This window comes from Apaloderma vittatum, unplaced genomic scaffold (genome assembly GCF_000703405.1).
Source record: "Apaloderma vittatum isolate BGI_N311 unplaced genomic scaffold, ASM70340v1 scaffold43590, whole genome shotgun sequence".
NCBI classification, from domain to species: domain Eukaryota; kingdom Metazoa; phylum Chordata; class Aves; order Trogoniformes; family Trogonidae; genus Apaloderma; species Apaloderma vittatum.
The window spans coordinates 20,617-38,882 of NW_009693675.1; the positions used below are offsets into that span (position 1 = coordinate 20,617).

General features: G+C 42.9%; 1 protein-coding gene across 1 annotated transcript; it reads left to right on the forward strand.

Annotated features, from left to right (window-relative positions):
* Window positions 1-1,298: 1,298 nt before the first annotated feature.
* On the forward strand, window positions 1,299-17,482 carry LOC104268825 (hepatoma-derived growth factor-related protein 3; the record flags this gene model as incomplete). The annotated part of the gene is made up of 5 exons (XM_009864236.1): window positions 1,299-1,375; window positions 5,283-5,421; window positions 6,719-6,877; window positions 8,448-8,594; window positions 16,368-17,482. Coding segments are annotated over 5 exons (528 nt in total), but the record flags the coding sequence as incomplete, so codon positions are not given.
* Window positions 17,483-18,266: the final 784 nt, after the last annotated feature.

The following is an 18,266-nucleotide window of genomic DNA, read 5'->3' on the forward strand; positions in this document are numbered from 1 at the left end:
CTTCTAAAACCTCATACTCCTTTGAGAGCTACATAGCCAGCAGATGCTTGACAGTGAAAGAGAACATCCTTTGAAAACAATCTGGTGTTTATTAATCAACAAGAATTCAATGTTTGGGGTCCTTCGGCAGGAAAGGAGAAGGAAAGCACATGTGGGCCTGGCCTCCTGAGTGAAAACATGCAGGTTCCATCCCTGTGCTCTGCTGAGGAGCAGATTTCATATAGCATTGGTGTGTCAGCACTTTGCTCTTACTTCCAGTGACGTTTGGCAGGATACAATATGCTTATGTTGAGACTGGGTTGCCTGAGAGACAGGCAGCAAGCCATTCACCTGCGCTCTGGTGTTGCCCTCTGAGTATCTATCTTCATTAGGTTCCCGCTTGGCCAGAGGGTTCTCTGGACGCTTAATTTTAGACACCTGCATATGCTCAGAAGTGCCATTTCTGGGATTGCAGGCTGTGCTGTGTTTCTGCTTTTTGTGGGGAGGCATCTGGACTCTCTTATTCCTGTTGCAGAGGATTGAAAAATTAGATACGGGCAAGACTTAAGTCATGGGCCTAACCTTCTGCCTTGCAACCAGCGCTCTTACTCAGACATCAGAAGGTGGGGTCTAGGCACTGCTCAGCCTGGTGGGTTTGTCTCAATCCTGGCTGTATCTCGGGAGAGCACCCTCACCATCTCTCCCTCAGCTGCTCTGCAGCTATATCTTGAGAAATAGGAGGCCAGGGGTAAAATGTGAAAGGAGAGATTGAGTACAAAGGGCAGCGGTGACCAAAACCTGGTCACCGCAGAGAAAAGAGAGTCCCAGGCATTGCATATTTCACACTGCGTGCCATGACCACCACCAGGAAGCACCGATGAGAGATTGTCCGGTGTTCCGGCTGCAGAGTCTCAGAGATACCATCTGTTCCCCATTTGTTGCAGAAGTTATTTAGGTGGCTGTGTGAGACAGGCAGGATTACCCTCTGGGCTTTGGTGCCTTTGATGAGACAGCATCTGAAGTTAACACTTAAATTAAGCAGACTTGATTTTATTGCCTTTGTGTACTATAATGCCCGTGAAATCATTAAAACTTTCTGTCTGCTCCTTGGTCTTCTGTTGTCTCCCTGTAGTGTTTCTGTCCTGTGCTGACTTTGTGTGACCTGCCTGCCTGGAAGAGCAGCAGCCGTCTTCCCTTCACACAGTGGGATCTCCTGGGGCTGTGGGATACCTGCATTAGCATTTCCCTGGCTTGGTGGGAATTCTTGGACATGGGACACCACCTTTGAGAATAACCCTTTATCTATTTCTGACTCACAGATTGATGAACTCCCTGAAGGAGCAGTGAAGCCTCCAGCAAACAAATACCCCATCTTCTTTTTCGGGACTCATGAAACGTAAGTGAATGAACACAGTCTTTTGCTTTGTAAAAATGTTCTTCCACTGCCGCAAACGTCATCTCCACTCATCTTATTGGAACAAATCCTGACTGAAGCCACTGGGAGCCTAGAGATAGGTCCTGCGAGCCCAACTTGTTTCTGTTAACACATGGAAGTGAAACCTCAAAGTAGCTGGAAACACTGCTGTGTGGATGGTATGCCATGGTCTAAGCATAAATAACAACCAGTGCCTGTGATTCCCGTAAAGAAAAGTGTTGGCATAAATTTATTAAAGGCTTACCTGAACTCTGATGCAGGGGCAAAAGTTTTTTACTGGAATGTACACGATAGCAGAGATCGAGCTGCTGTATTTGGACAAATCTGGGTTCATGTCCGGTGTGAGAACTCACTTGGTAATTTGTAAAATGAAAGGCAGCAGACCCCAGAGTCTCATGCAATCCTTGCATAGCTTTAAAACACACACATTCCTGTGAGGTTTGTGCTGGCGATAATGTAGGATGGAGTTTGCAGAAGCAATAGAAGAACTGAGCTGGCTGAGCTCATATAAGGAATCAAACCAGAATGGATAAGCTAGGTCTTGTAGTAATTGCTACAAAGTACGGAGTTTCACAATTAAAACATGTATGTCTCTGTTTTACACTATGTCTAAGGTAGTTAAAAATAAATTGTAGTTTCCCTTTTGCATGAAATGATTACATTTTAAAACTTTTCCTTCCCCACTTACAGGGAACATGTTTTCTAGAATTTGTAAAAAAATAGAAAAATTAAAAAATTAAATTCTGGTGACATTTTAAATTTGATTTTAGAGGTTTGGGGCTTGATTAAAAATCTATTGATTATTTCTGTGTTTTAACATTATTCTGGAAGAAGCCCCATAGCTCATACATCATGTTTTATTTTAAAAATCTTTAAAGGCAGTTTCTGCTTAAAAAAATCAAAATAGCCTCTCTTTAGTTGATACATTTCTTCCTATTGCTGTAATGAACCAGCCTGATGTTTTGTTACGTTGTGATCTAGTAGCACTGTCGCAAAATAATCTAAAAAGAATAAATTTCAAATAAACTAATGACCCTTTAAAATCAAGAACAAAAACTTTTTTTTTTTTAATGGAAACATTTTTCATGAGAAACATTTTGAGAAAACAAACTCTGGCACTTTTTATCCTGGAATTAATGAATCGCAGACTGCTAATCTCTTTTGGTTTAGATTTTGTCAGCCCGTGATCTCACTGTAACATCTGAAACAGGAAAACAGTTCCTAGTTACAACCTTATTAATATAGAAAGCATAGCTGTTAAAAATTAACTGTAAATTGCAGCTCCTTAGTTTTATAGCAGAGCAGTGGAAACTGTTATATTCTCCCAGTGGCAATGAAGGTATTTCAAAGAAAGATGTAGACAATTTTTTGTGTTTCCTGTACATAAAAGACTGTAGAAACATTTCCATACATTACTGGTGAGCTAAATTAAGGTAGCTCATTGTAAGGTTCTTACAGTTTTCCTTTATTTGTGTTAGAACTGTTTGCATGTATTTTTGGCAGCAAGGAGTCGTCACCTAGTATTAGTAAAAGGATAGATAAAATAATTTATTCAGATCCCTTGCTCTGCAGTAGCCTTTAATATTAACGAGACATATGTTAGTTTGGAAATCACTGTTTGACTTTCTGGTCTTGGTTTTCTAACTATGCAATTAAGAGATTTCTCAATGAGACAACTGAGTGTGGATGCTATTCTGTCTCCTGTGTTGTTATAAGGAAGCTCTTCGCCCGGAGACTTGTCATCTGATGTCTTCAGCCACCAGTTGGCTTTGTACTGGCAAACTTCTTGGCCACTGGGATGATTTAAGTGAATGAAACTTTGCACATTGATAAATGCTGGGAAAAATCAGGGCATAAATCAGGCATTAATCTGAAATAATGCTTACAACAAGGAAGAAATATGATCCTGTATTAAGGTATTAGACTGAGACTGAAGAGAATTGGGGTTTCCTCTGTACTCCGCTCTCAGTTTGAGCTAGACTTTGGGCAAATCTCTGTTCTTCGTAAGCCCATCTGCAAAAAAGGCAACTTCCCAAGCTTGTGATGATGTTACAAGAATAAATGTGTTGTAAATGATGGAGCTCAGCAATCCCCTGGTAATGGAGGCGACAGAGTTAATGTTAATTGTAAAGTTCATCCTGAAAGTAGGACGGTGATTAGAGTGAAGAACTTGCTCAGCTTCCATCATTGGTGACATAAAGTCTTCCATGTGGGAACAAAGGGGTCTTTTTTGCCTTCACTGTTTTTGGTTTAACTTACTGTCTCCATTTAGTCAGTTGTTCTATCACCCAGTGACCACCTCCCTCAAGAAGGGAAATTGGGAAAAGGAAAGGAGACTTGTGGGTTCGAATGGAAGCAGATTTTATAAAGTAATAGTAATAAGAAGAACTAATATTAATACTAATGCTAACAGAAAGTACACCAAGTCACACTCAGCCCGTGTGGTGATCACGAGCTGAGCACTTCCAGTGTCAGCACTGCCAGCACCACGGCTCCAGCGAAAGCGCAATGGTCGCAGCAAAAAGGAGAGTGGCCTCGGGAGCAGAATGAGAGGCGAGACCCACCCGGGGATGGCAGGCAGCAGGAAAAGAGCCTGTCCCCAGCAGGCTTTCTCATTTATAGGGGGCGTGACGTTTATGGTGTGGAACACTGCTGTTGGCCAGCTTGGGTCAGCTGCTGGGGCTGTCGCTCCTCCTGGCGTTAGCACCGGGCTGACTCCAGACTGCTAATGACCTTGATCACTGTGGAGACCTGCGTGTCCACAAATGAAAACAAAGTGTCTTAAATACTTTGTTGTCATCAAATTGGGTGCTGCGGTCTTCTCAAAAATGCAGCTTTCCTGGATAGAAAATTGGTTCCGTGATTCCATCCCAGCAAAACCAGGATGCTTATGATCAGCCAGTCCAGTACCATGATACAAAGCAAACACACTGGTTGTAGATACCCAGTGAAAAGGAAATGATACTTTCTTCACTTTTCTGTAAGAAGTTAAGACTTTTCCTGTAAAGTATGTGGAAAAAGCAGGGTAAATCACCACTCTTTTTTTTTTTTTTTGTAAATATTTTTCCCTGCATTGTGGTGCCTGTGTCTGAAATTAGTTGACCCAGTGCATAGCTGACTTACACAGCAGCAGAGCACAAAATCCCTCCTTTGCTGTGCTGTCTAAAAAACAATTTGGCCACAAGCACCCTCTGTGTCTCATTGTTTCCTTGTATTACTCATCTGCCTATATTCACCCATTGTTTCTTGTCTTATATGAAATTAGAAGATTTTCGGGAAAGAGAGCATTTTTATTGTGTTTGCACAGAATTTAGCATGTGGGGGGTCTTGTTCCAGGGAAGATGCTCCCAGGCATACTGACAACATAGATAGTAATAAATGCCATGGCTTTTTCTGTCCTGTAGTACAAGGGATAAGTTTTGGCCCACGGGTTCTAGGCACTCCTTATGTGCTCTTACTTTTCATATGTTGTTTTTAGGCCTTTCTGGAGTTGTAACACATAGGATTGAAAATTTGGTCCTTTGCTATCGCAGGCAATTACGTCATATAATCCCTTTTATAAACTGTTTGAGTGCCAGTTCCCAGCAGTAGTTAATATAATAAATGAGAAATGTTTTAGTTGTTTCTGGAGAAACTCAGCCTGTTTTTGCAACATCAAACATCAGGATGGTGAGCCAGGCCATTAAATCACTCACAGCAGTAACTCAAAGCCAGTGTGTTAAATAAATAAATAAACAAACAAACAAAACTGAAAAAGAAATTGTGGAATGAGCGGAAGAATAGGGTAAATGTTTGCACTATTAATGTTTTCTTTTTGAAGAGGAGGAATTTAAGTCCTTTTTTGAATGTTACCTTTGTTAAAATGCAGTGCGTTCCTGGGGCCCAAAGACCTTTTCCCATATAAAGAGTATAAAGATAAGTTTGGGAAGTCGAACAAGCGAAAAGGATTTAATGAAGGCCTGTGGGAAATAGAAAACAACCCTGGAGTAAAGTTTACTGGATATCAGGTATATGACTTTCGCTTCTATTCCTCCTTACCTTGTTTTCTTCTTTGAAGGCTTCTTGTCAATGTAAACATTGTGTGAGTGATGTGGAAGGTGCTGGGTTTGGTGAAGCTAGAAAGTTTCACTGCTTTTGTAATTGTGTAATGTGAAGACAATTGTGGTCTTGCACTCTGTGACAATTTGAACTTTAATCATACTGCAGAGCTCTTTGCTTTCTGTGATATTCTGAGGTGGTGAAGTGGAAAATTCTGCAGCAGATTTAGTTGAATTAAAAATGGAAGGTTTTATTTACTCCAGTGTAAACATGAATAATTTCTGACTTCTTCTTTCTGCTGTTTATTTTTGCATCAGGTTCAGTGTATTTTACACAGGCCTTAAGGTCACTGCACTTTTGATTTTTACATCGGTAATGTCTGGCAGGTCAGATGCTGCTGCCAGGGTTGTGAGGGGTGAGGAGGTGGAGGTTTAAGCTGCTGTGACGGGATAGTAGCAGCTGTACAACAGCTCTCCCTGTTGGATGTCTGTGAAGTCAGTGAAGCTGGAGGGGAAGAAGGGTAGTTGGTGGGCTGCATAAAACCAAAGAACTTTTCTCATTAAAAACATGTGGTCTTTTGAAGGCAGCAACCACGTCTAAAAGAAGGCGAACACCTATTACATTATTAGCACAAAACCTTACAAACCAGAGATATGGACCACCTGCAGACAAGCTGCTGCCCCTCTCAGTTCCTGTTTCACATTTTCAGCCCTACAGATGTTTTGCATGCACTTGGGGATTTAAAAAAATCAAGTGAATAGTCTGTGGGAGATGAACTGTCAAAGAGCTCTCAGCCTTCTGGTCAGCGTTTGCTTTTTCCTAACACGGAGATCTTGCCCTTTGGGGAGGGGTTGTAACAGTCACCTTCTCTCCTGACTGAGTCTCTCATATTGCAGCCAAAGGATAAAAGTTTTCATAGTTTTACCTAAGGTAAAACCTGCCAGGTCTCTCCACTGAGCAACATTTAGTTCTCTGGCAAACACGTTTTTGTTACCTCATCTTCTGTTTCTGTGTAAATGCTTCAGAACATGCCATCTCAGAATCTTCATCTGGTAACTGGCTTTAAGTGGTGACTGAGAAAATTGCCTTTGCAGTCCTTTTTCCTGATAATTCCAAGAATAACCTGAGCTTTTCCTGACTGTAACAATTAAAAGTGTAAGCTGTCTGTTACCACTACTTCTATCTTCAGTACAGAACAAAAATTATGTTAAGATTTTAGTGATGTTTTTGGTGTTTGTTATTTTTGTTATTCTTGTTATTTTAAAGGCAATTCAGCAACAGAGCTCATCAGAAACTGAAGGAGAAGGAGGAAATACAGCAGATGCCAGCAGTGAGGAGGAAGGTGATCGGGTAGAAGAGGATGGAAAAGGAAAAAGAAAGAATGAAAAAGCAGGCTCAAAACGGAAAAAATCCTACACTTCAAAGGTTATCTTCTGAGATTTTCCATTTTTACCTATGTGCATTTATAAGTAGAATACTGTGTGCCTCATGGCAGTCTGTTCTTTCTTCTTCAGCATTTTGATTGCAGTACCATAATGATGGTTTCCAAACAGGCAAAGGGAAGTGCTCTTGCTTTTGCAGACAGCCTGTATGAGACAGCAGTTGAAATACTCTGCCCTGTTCTAGTGCCCACACTTTGAGAAGGAGGTGGAAGTATGGGGTGGAGTTCAGAAGGGCTGCAAAGAAAATCCATGCAAAGATGGATTGATAGATTTCATCATCTTAGATAGATATTACCCCATGAAGAGGAAAAAAGAAAAACCTTAAGAATTTGCCTTCTGGGAGAGGTGGCTTCAGGTTTGGTTCCTGTCCAGGAGATTTCAAACTTCCCTCTCCCATCTCCAGCGTGAGTAGCCCAGATGCCATGCGAAAGCATGTGGTAGGGTCAGATGTGCTCAGCTGCTCCTGTCGTAGCTGAGTGTAAAATACTTCAGCACAGCGTACAGAATGGGAGGGAGCTAACTCATTAAGCAGGGAGTAGGGCACTCAATTTGTAGATAAAAGACCTGCATTATAGTACTTACCTGTTAATGTCAGAGTAACAGCACAGATGAGGAAACTAGCAGTAGTGTGTCTCAGACAGCCTCATAATGGCTGTGAACATAATACCCGTGCAGTGACAACTCTGGGTTCAGATATGCTTCTCACTTGTCACCTAAGGGAAAGGGAGCAACATTATAGTCACTTCCTCTGGTTCTGTGTGTGCCTCCACGTCTTTACTTCACTTAAAAAATTGTGGAAAGTGGCAGGGTCATGCTCATTCACATTCTTGTTTTTCTTCTCTGAAAGTGAAAACTAAATTAAATGAGAAGAAGCAAGCAAACAATCTGATCCAGGCTCAGTTTGGGGCAGGAATTTTCATGGTCTTTCCACCAAACAAAATATATTTAGTCATTTCAACCGCTTTGTGTGTTTTCCATTAGAAATTCAGGTCTGGTCTACCATCTTCTTTCCAGAAGACTCTGGGCAAACAGAGGATTAGGAAAATGGTGGCTTAATGCCACAATTTATCCTTTTGTACTGTAGAATTGCATAACATAAAGGGAGCAGAAAAGATGTATTGGTTCCACATGGCTTTAATGTTAATATATTAAAGCTGACAGCACTAAAAAAAAGTATGGAAAGCAGCTCTGCTGATGTTATTCTCATTTTACATCTCTGTGTTTAATCAAAACTTTTGTCAAGCTGGCACCATCTGTTTCACTAACCAGCAAAACCTACAGGTGACCCAACACCAATACCCATCTCCTGTTACTGTGTCTCTTACAGTCAGTTGTGCTGCCAACCTGTGTGAAACACTGAATTTCTCCTTTTGCTTCACTGATGCCAGTAACTCCAACTACTTCACCTTAAAACCACTTGTCACCCCTCCTACCCTTCCCAATATTGACCTTGAACAGGGAACCACATGATCAGACAGTATTTCACATACATTAGAAAAGTGTGTGGCTGAAGCTTAGTTTTTACTTTTCAACTTTGTTGTTGACTGTTTTAGAAATCCTCCAAGCAGTCACGGAAATCTCCTGGAGATGAAGATGATAAGGACTGCAAAGAGGAAGAAAATAAGAGCAGCTCTGATGCTGGGGACGCAGGCAACGACACAAGAAACACTTCTTCAGATTTGCAGAAAACCAGTGAAGGGGTAATCTTCTGTTAATACCATTAACTATGCAGTTTGCTACCCGGGGGGCTTGGAGCCAGGGGTGAAAGGCATCGCGTTGCTGTGGCCCGGGCATGCCACTGCAATTTTTTACTTTACATTTTAGTGCTCAGAATGTGTCTAGAACAGAAACATGGGACTAGTTGCTGTGCCGGTACAAATTTTGCTCTAGAGAAACAACTGAATGAGAAAAGATACTATAAGCATTATTTTTGTTTCAGCACTTGCATGGATGTCAGATTACTGCAGGTAACTACTGAAAGCCATGAGCTGAAGTGATGCAAAATTGATGTGAGAGCAGAATCAGACTGTTTGTGTAATGCATTTTGGCTCACTAAACAGCGGGAGTCTGCTTATCCTTTCACACCTGTTTAAAATCTGTGCAATCCCTGTGATTTCTTCTGAGGGTTAATGTGGACGTTACAGACTCTTCATACTGTGGGTTTTAGAGCAGATCCTGCTTGGGATATGATCTGCCAAGGAGGGGACGTACAGTCTGCCCCAGAACAGCTTCATAGGATCTTCTTGCATGTTTGTGTCAGTTTCTTGTTCATAACACTGTTATTTTGTTGTGACCACAAGAACAGGAAGGAAGGCTGCTGACCAGGGAAATAACATGAGAGCTGGTTAATCGTCAGCCACCTTTAACAACCACTGAGCATTCGGGGCAGCCTGAGCCTCCCTGCTCCGGCTCAGAACCAGTTCTTGTGCCGTTCCCATGCCAGGGCTCTGCCACGTGGCCAGCAGCTGGGCTGGGCTGTCACAGGAGCTGCTGAGTGACACGAATCCCCAGGTGTGAGAGGAAGCCAGCCAGCACAGGCTCTCATCTGACGTGTCCGAGGTGCCTTAGCAGCCAGCTTGCCTGCTCAGCCTCAGCCCTTTCTTACAAAACGCAGCCTCTGGGGAGCTGCTGTCGTCTCCCACTTAAAGACTCCTCCCAGAGCTTCCTTTCCCCTTGTCTCTGCAGTACAGTGTGTGTGCTTTGTGGCTCTTTGCCTTATAAAGATTTTGATATGTGACTTATGGGGTGAGGAAGACCATGTGCCCTGAGCGTCTCCCATTCACTCTGAACAAGCCACTGCCTTGAGCCAGAGACTGACGGAAGGAGACACTGTGCCCAGCTGTGCCTTCCCAGCTCCTCACCCACAGGATTTGAGAGTCTGGGGCTGATGAGTGTGGTGAGCGCATCGTACACACGTCACCCACGTTCTGGCTAGTGAACCCTTTCCTGTTTTCAGATAGGTATTTGAGTGAGAAGGCCAACCATAATGTCCGTCTGAGGTGGCAAGAGATTCAGGAGGGCCTGCTTAGTTTCCCGTGTTTGTAGCAGTGACGGGATATGCCTGTAAACTTCAGGACCAAATGCTTACTGAGTTAGGTGACTTGAGGGGCTGAGAAGTCACATAGGATGTTGGCTTTGTGGCTAGTGACATTCATACAGCTCTTCCTTCTGTATGTGGTGTGCTTGTAACGGCTGGGAGGTAGAGTCCAGCATGCTAGAACATCACGGTGCTCTTCAGCATTTTCAGGATTGCAGATATTTTAGCCTCAGTGCCGAAATAGCAGCAGCAGCCTCTGTCCTTCCTGCCAGCACCAGCTCCACAGAAATATTCAGTCAGCATTGTCATACCCATGTGAGGAGTTGACTTCTCCAGCCCCAGCACTCAGGCTTGACATCACCCTTGAAGGACCAGTAATAAACTAGATCTTGGATGCATTTAACATTATGGGAAAGCTTGAGTTTTAGCAGCATGTACTAAAGAAACATGGAGATGTGGTTTTAAGGGCAGCTTGAGATAAAAGCACTGATAAATTTGGAGAAATTCATATCCTAATGCATATATTTTACCTTGGGCATTTCTCCTGCAGAATCAGCATTTCACATGTAAATCATCTTTAGCGTTTGAGATTTTGTCAGGAGTGCAATTCTCTTTTAGGACCAGGAGGGGACACTCCATCTCCTGGCATTCTCAAAGCCAGACCAGGTGTCTTTTTAGAAGGTATGCCTTCCTGGGACACAAGGCACTTGGGGAAAGATTGATTAGTTTTATCAGCTGGTGTTAAACAGCCAGTCACACAGCCTATGTCTAGATTGCCCTCCTGGGGTACAGGGCCGGCTGTCCTGCAGCCACGTTCTGCCAGACATTGAGGCTGGAAATCTGCCAGAAGGCATTGAGCTCCTCCAGCCCACGAACTTGGACTTTTGTAGAAAGGAAGGTTGAAAAAGACCCAACACGCACCTGCAGCGTTGGGATATGGTCCTCTTGTTCATGTGCACGAATTCAAAAGAACGTCTCAGTCTGCTAAAAGACACCATAGATGAGATTATGGTCTCTGTAAAATCATTCAGCTTGTGAGAAGAGCACTGGACAGCACACAGTCTGAAGGAGATGGGTTTCCTCCTGCCGCACACAGCAGATGTGCCCCTGCGCCCTGTTTTGCCCTCCTGCCCAGCCAGTCGGGCCAGGCGGGTTGGTGTGGCCATGAGATGGCGCCAGGACCACACCGAAGTGAACGGAGGGTGCAAACCTTCCCCCCGCACCAAAGGTAGGGTGCTGGGTCTGCGCGCCAGGGAAGAGTTTGTTTCAAAATAGCTTGTAAAAAGGTACCATAAAGGCAAAGAGGCAAGAAAAACCAGAGTTCCAGTCTCAAGAATAAGCGTGTCTCATTCCCCTGGTTTTGCCACCCTGACTGGCCGCTTAAAAGATGCTGGTGGAGGAGGCAGGGGAGGGCTGCGGAGGGCAGGAGGCAGGGGGCTCAGCACCCCGCTTGTGGCGCTCCCTGACTGCGTCCTGCAGAGCCCTCAGCTCCTGTGCTCTGCACCTCCCAGGTCTCTGACCATACAAGAGTTTCCTAAAGAACATGAGCAGCTTTTCTCTTAATACGACCACTAAAAATGAGGTAATGATTATGGTTATAATGCCTGGACTGCAGGGAGCGCTGCCTTTGAATCACACTCTTACCCTCAGCATTATGGAGATCTTCTTGAAGGGTTAACGGCTGAAGTCAAATGATTGCAGGAGCATCTTCACCTATATTTTTTAATGAAATTTCTAACCTCCAGGTGGTAGAGGAAAGCTGGAAAATGTGAAGTGATGGCTTCCTAAAGACTCAAAACCCAGAGCAAATAAAAGTACTTCCAAAGCTATGATATTTTTTCAGCCAATTTCATACTGTTCAGAGGCTCAACTTGTGATTTTTTTTTTATCCCTGGGGTTGACAAAGCTGCTTTCTCTCCTGATCTCCATCCCTTTGTTTCTAAACTATTCTTGAGGACCAGGTACTCTCAATAGAGAGACATTAGCTTCCTCAGACTCAGACGTAGTTTATAATGGCATCCTGCAACCACCCGTTTCTCAGGCTTTTTTTCTCAGTGCTGTTCTCTGGCTGATTGCTGCCCTGGAGAGGTGCAAAGCTTGAAAATCGGGGTCTTATTATTTAATATTAATTAAGTAATAATATATTAGGTAAGGCAGTCCATCCTAGAGTTTGCTCAAGTCAAAAGTCACAGACACCCCCCCATGACGGTCTTCTGCTGCTAAACGCTAATTTGTTTTGGCTTTCTCAAAATACCCCATAAACAGAATATTCCAGTGGAAAAGCATTCGTGGCTCTGTGGTGTTTACTTTTTCAGGTACAAAATTAGTTCATAAATCTGTGAATTCATAGCAGTAGATTTACATTCCAGATTTAAATCTCTGGTGACTTGTGTGTTTGGTTCTTGTCTGGCATAACTCTGGGGTTTTGTAGTTGAACACCTAAGTGAATCTTTACTTCTGCTCTCTGGATACCCACATAATGGTGTTTGAAAGCTTGGCTCTAGTCCCTGCCCTGTTAGCGAGTATTTGATTGTTAAGGTCAGCACTCAGGGTATGTGGCAAGTTTTTCTCTTGGTGTTCATTATTTTAGTTACAGTCTGGGCATTGTGTTGGTAAATGAGGCGTTCTCTTTGTGTACAGCTGCATGTGGTTGCCTTTCAGGAGGTGAATGCTTTTACCACGTCTTTGAAAAATAATAGATTTGTTGGAAATGAAATACATTTTTTTGCTCCTAGTACAGCCTGAATATTAAAGTGAGGTAAAGGACTGTGATCTTTTCACTCACACTTGACAATCAGTTACTAACATGGGAGTCAGTGGATCTATTTGTGGAGGCGATGGCTTGCCAGCATGAATAAGGGGATCGAAATCTGGTCCAAAATTACTGCCATCTGATACTATTGCAATCGGGAGAACATATTTAAAACAGCCTGTGTCCGGAACGTGGTTTTTGTTGTGATGTTCCTGTGGGGTAGCAACAATTCCAGTTACTGCTGTGAACGACGAGTGTTACGGCCAAACTGGCCAGAGGAGCGTGGATTCACGATGTCCTTCTGATGTGGTTTTGAGATGTTTGGTTCCTTTGCTCTTCCTTCTTTACTTCTCAAGGATAACATTGGTTAGGCTGCATAACAGGTTTGGGGGCTTATCAACATTAAAAGCATAGCATTTAGGGCTCTATTCAATGTAATAGCATTTGTGTGGGCATTTTTCTGGGAAAGTAGAAACGAGTACGTATTTCTGTCTGTTTTTTCCTTTTGCATTTTGAAGTCAGATAGAATCTACCTCTTCAACGACGATAATATTTGTAAAAATGTGTTTCACTATTGCACAGTAAAAATTTCTATATAAACATCAAATAAGTGACATAGTCTCTGATATAGAGAGTTGTGTTGTCTGCTGCCTTCCTATAGCTCACGGTAACAGCACCGTGAAGCAAGGCAACAGGACGGCACTCAGGAGAAATATAAATGCTGAAGGCAAGCTGAGATTAAAGCAGCTGGTAGACATGAAAGATACTCTTTGCATCTCTGTACATTGAATCCTGTAACCATTTTGACCTCAGACCAATATGGAATAACAATGATCAGAGCAAGTAAATAATTATCCTTCTGCCCATCCAGCAATAGCTTTTAAAGTGCAGGATGGCTGAGTCAGTTGCCAGACGCCATTGGAGAAGGAATTTTCAGTCAGAAAAAAAAAGGCAATTTGTGGATTTAGTTTTATTCTTCCCTCAGATCAGTCGGATTCTGCGCTGTTTCTTTTGTGTGTGGTAGCATTGGTCGGCAAGGCACTCGTTACATCGTATCTTAACAGTAAAGCCGAGAGCCGTGTTCAAACAAAGATGATGCGAGTTGATCTGTTTCTGAAGAGATGTGAAACCATGGAGACCGTGGAACAGGCTCAGCTCTGCTGCATCCTTGTTGAGCGGCTGCCGCAGGAGCCCGGCACCACGTGCTGCCTGCGCCGGGGAAGGAGCTGAGGTCCCTGTGCAGCCCTGGGAACTGCCTGCACCCGGGAACAGGACAACGGGTGGTGGCAGGGGCACCAAGGAGTGTGCCAAGGAGACAAAATATCTGTCGTGCTGGAAGATGGTGCCAAAATCTGTGAAAATCCTAGAGGATGATTTGCATATGTGACTCTTTATTGTCCCTCCTGTGCCATGCTGTGGCTCCATGAGACAGCGGGGAATGGAAGTGTTACTATCCCCAGTACCCCGTGTAAGAATGGTGCCTACCCAGTCTTCCAGCCTTAGCCCAGAGAGGGATTGTTGTCAGTAAGTGCAAAGGTGTCACCCTCCAGAAGGACAGCTTTCCTTACTGGATCTGGGAGCGATACCGAAGGGACCGACTGTATCACCACCAATCCTGTGTATTCATGCTGGGTAGCAGCTGTCATCAGGAACTTTAGCAGAAGGCATGGCTTGGTTGACGAATCATTTGTAGTTGTTTTAATGGGTGCCTGCACTTCCCTCTGAAGGGAAAGAAATGGCAGTGAACCCCTCCAAGCATCTGTAAGTGTAATCTCATTGACTTTTACACAACAGAGAGGTCCGTGCAAGTGTGGTGCTCCGGATGAGCAGCACGCTGTTACACGCTTGGGGGTAGGCAGGGCAGGGCCTAGGCAGTTCCTGTAAGCCATTGTTACATGTGTGATCATTTTGTAATTACCCCTCCTCATGTGTTGATTGTCAGGACATAGCGGGACCTCCCACACGGAAAGTGCAGGTTTCCATTACCTGCTACGTGCAGACCCCTTGTCGTAGGGGAGAAGAACCAGTGAACAAACAGCCCTTAGTTCAGAGGTGCAGAAGCTACACAGGGATCCCAGACTGCCGACTGGGTGCTTGTATGCTCTTGCCCTCTTGGATAGAGAAGCATAGTCCACTGTAGCCATGGTGTCACACCCAACAGGTACAGTGGGCCACAGGGAGAGAGAGCTTAGGCAGCAAACTGGTGGAGCAGGGATGATAAAATGTCTTCTGTTCATGTTCTCCTCCACATCCCATGTAAAATGAAAATTCCACCATCACCAGTGTATTTAACCTGTAGCCTCCCACTCATTCCTTGATGTTGAGCTGGAGAGGGTACAGAGATGGGCTACCAAGCTAGTAAAGGATTTAGAGCATGTGTTGTACGAGGAACGGCGGAGAGATCTGGGGCTGTTTAGCCTGGAGAAGAGGAAATTGAGGGGAGACCTCATCGCTCTCTACAGCTACCTGAAGGGAGGTTGTAGCAAAGGCAGGAGTTGGGTCTGTTCTCCCTAGTGGTGAGTGATAGGACAAGGGGAAATGGCCTTAAGTTGCACCAGGGGAGGTTCCGGTTGGACATTAGGAAGAATTTCTTTACTGAAAGGGTTGTCAGCCATTGGAACGGGCTGCCCAGGGAGGTGGTTGAGTCACCGTCTCTGGAAGTGTTTAAGAGATGGGTAGATGTTGTGCTGAGGGACATGGTTCAGTGGTGTTGACAGGGCTGGGGCAAAGGTTAGACTCGATGATCTTGAAGGTCTCTTCCAGCCAAAACTGTTCATGATTCTATGTTTTATGATTCTATTAATGCCTTCATACTGCTTGTGTGTTGTGTGTGTTTGTGTTTGTCTGTCAGTGTATGGGTGGGCAAGCAGCCGTGTTCTTGAGTTCTTCACAAAGGGGAAGGGATGCCTTGCTCAGCGTCAGGTAGTCATGTAGCACTGCACGTCATCATGTTGCTGGACAATAGTGGTGTGTCCCTGTGCCCGTAGGTGAGTTTTGCTGTTTTTTATGAGGAAACAAGACTTGTAGCTGCTTGCCATGATCACACGAGGACAGTCTGATCCTGCTCCCAGTAATGTCAGTGGAAGCAAGAGCTGACCTTGACTCAGTCATTAAATGGGAGTTTCTTCCTTTTCTGTCATCACCTTAGGGCAAACTCCAAGCCAAACTGTTTCCTTTGCAGAAGCAACATTCAGATATGTTGGCTATGAAAACTGTTTATCTTTCTTCATGCTTGCTAAGTGTTGATTTGTTTGAACAAAAGGGTGTTCTCATTCCAAGGCGTTCAGGAACACCACAGTGGCTGAGCTCTTGCATGAAGCCTATCAGCCATTTAGTGTAGTGGAAAAATGCAAAGTTAGGTTGTGTGTGAAGGATGCTGCAAGAGTCATTAAAAAATGACTGGTGAAAACGAAACCCAACCCACATACGTGACTGGAGCTGCTTATGTGAATAAAGCCCTAAATGTTTACCTTTAAGCTGTGTTCTTTAATATTTTGCAGCAGTACGTTTAGTTGATGTAACATAAGCAGGTTTCTCTAGAATAAGATCTCTGTTTGAACAGCCCAGGTGGTTATTTGTACCTGTGACTTTGAAGTGTGGGAATAAGGCATTAATTATATCCAGCTTGTTGCCACATGCTTTTTCTTATATTAAATGTGATTTCTCTCTCTCTCTCTCTTTCAGACTTAACCAACATAATGACTGCTGAATATTAAGGGAAAACACAAGAAGGTTACATGTTTGGTTGTCTAATATTCTTGGATTTGATATGAGTCACCACATCTGTTCATTAGTATCATCAACAGCATCCCAGTTTGTATGCACATTATTCACATTCCTATCTGTTGTGTTTGCAGAAATTACATTTTACCCTTTTTTCTAAGGGTTACTTTTTGATTTTCATATTATTTGGTTGCATGAAGTTGCCCTTTACCAGTGGCTGAGGTTTATGAAGATATCACATACTTGAACATGTTTTAGAGTCCTTTTCTAGACAGAAAAGGTGTAACTCCAAATTATATCATTCTAAATCAGCATTTTTAAGAGCAAGTAAATCTTAGAAATGAGTCCCCTCCATAGAATACTACAATATCTTCCACGTACAAACATAATTTTAAATTTCCCTATATCCATACTTTCTTGATTTTCAATCAGTTTAAAACATAAAAGAAAAATTCTTCTTCAGTTGAGATCACCGCCAAGTTCAATAATGTAATAAAATACCTTTCCTTCTTAGAAGTACCTAGCTAGTTATACTCTTAATACTTCTCAAAATCATGATGTAATGTACACTATCTGACTTAGTTCCTATATGTGGAGTTAGTGAAAGTCTTTTTGTGTTTCTTTAGATTAATACAAGGATTTTTTCCAATGCCAACACAATTTGAAATCATTCATTTGGATGCTTTCCATTTTTAAGCTTACTGTGATACAGAACCCTATGGGAAACCAAAAGAAAACATCAATTTTAAACAATGAAAGGCTTAAAAAAGGATGCTGTCATTCTGGCTTTTTTTTTTCCTTTTGGAAATAGAACTAGACTAGTAAGTAAGCATTCCAGATCCATTATTCTGTGTACATTATTGTTGCTATTGTGATAATAGAGATTTTTATTTATTTTTATGCCAGCTTTTATTGTGAAAACATATTTAGTCTGGTTTTATCAATCCTTGTTATGCTTGTCCTTGGAACATCTTTTGCGTATTCAAGGTTTGTAGTTGATGAGTTTACTGTAAAAAACAAACAAAAAAAACACAACAAAAAAAAACAAAAAAAGAAAACAAAAAGAAAACAAAAAATGTATTGTTTTTACAGAATAAATTTATTGGAATGTGTATTGGGAGTAAGGTTTGAGGTTGTAAGCAACTAAGTTAGCGTCATATTTGGCTTCATACGTGTAATAATGTGAGGTATTAATGTAAGTCAAGTATTAAAGCAAAACATTCTGTTAACATGAGTTGACCATAATAGATACAAGTGCAGGTGAGATCTTTATTTTTTTCTGTACTTTGCCTTTTCTGGATAACGGGAGGTTATTAAATTCACCTTGAATGTATTCAAAGTTTCTTTAAGAATATTAGAAGTAACATCGGCGGCTCAGATTCCGCTCTGTGCTCCAGCACGTGCTGTTGCAGCCCAGCAGCTCTGGTGTCACTGGGAGGGAGTTATCCCCAACTCTAGCGCACATGGAAGAGCCCACTCCAGGGAGGCTGGGTGCTGGAGGACATCACTGCTAAGTTCTGTTTTGCCGAGAAGCATTGACTGAGATGTGTTGTGGTTATTTTGGACCTGCCCCTTTGGCTGGAGGTGTAAAACCGCAGGTTCTCTCTCCCGAGCACTGCTGTGAACTGCAGCCCAGTGTTCAGCGGGAGAATATTAAAGCACGAATTTCTTGCTGCTCTGGGAGTCCCCTTGTGCAGGGTGCAACATGCATGCACAGGAGGCAATCCTTTCTTGTTCCTGATTAGGTTTAAAAAGAAAATGGAAATTCTCTAAATCAAAACACCCGAAAGTCAACATCCCAGAGTAACGTGTTTCCAGTTAAAATGTATCAGGTAGTTTCACCTGTGAGATAGGCACCAA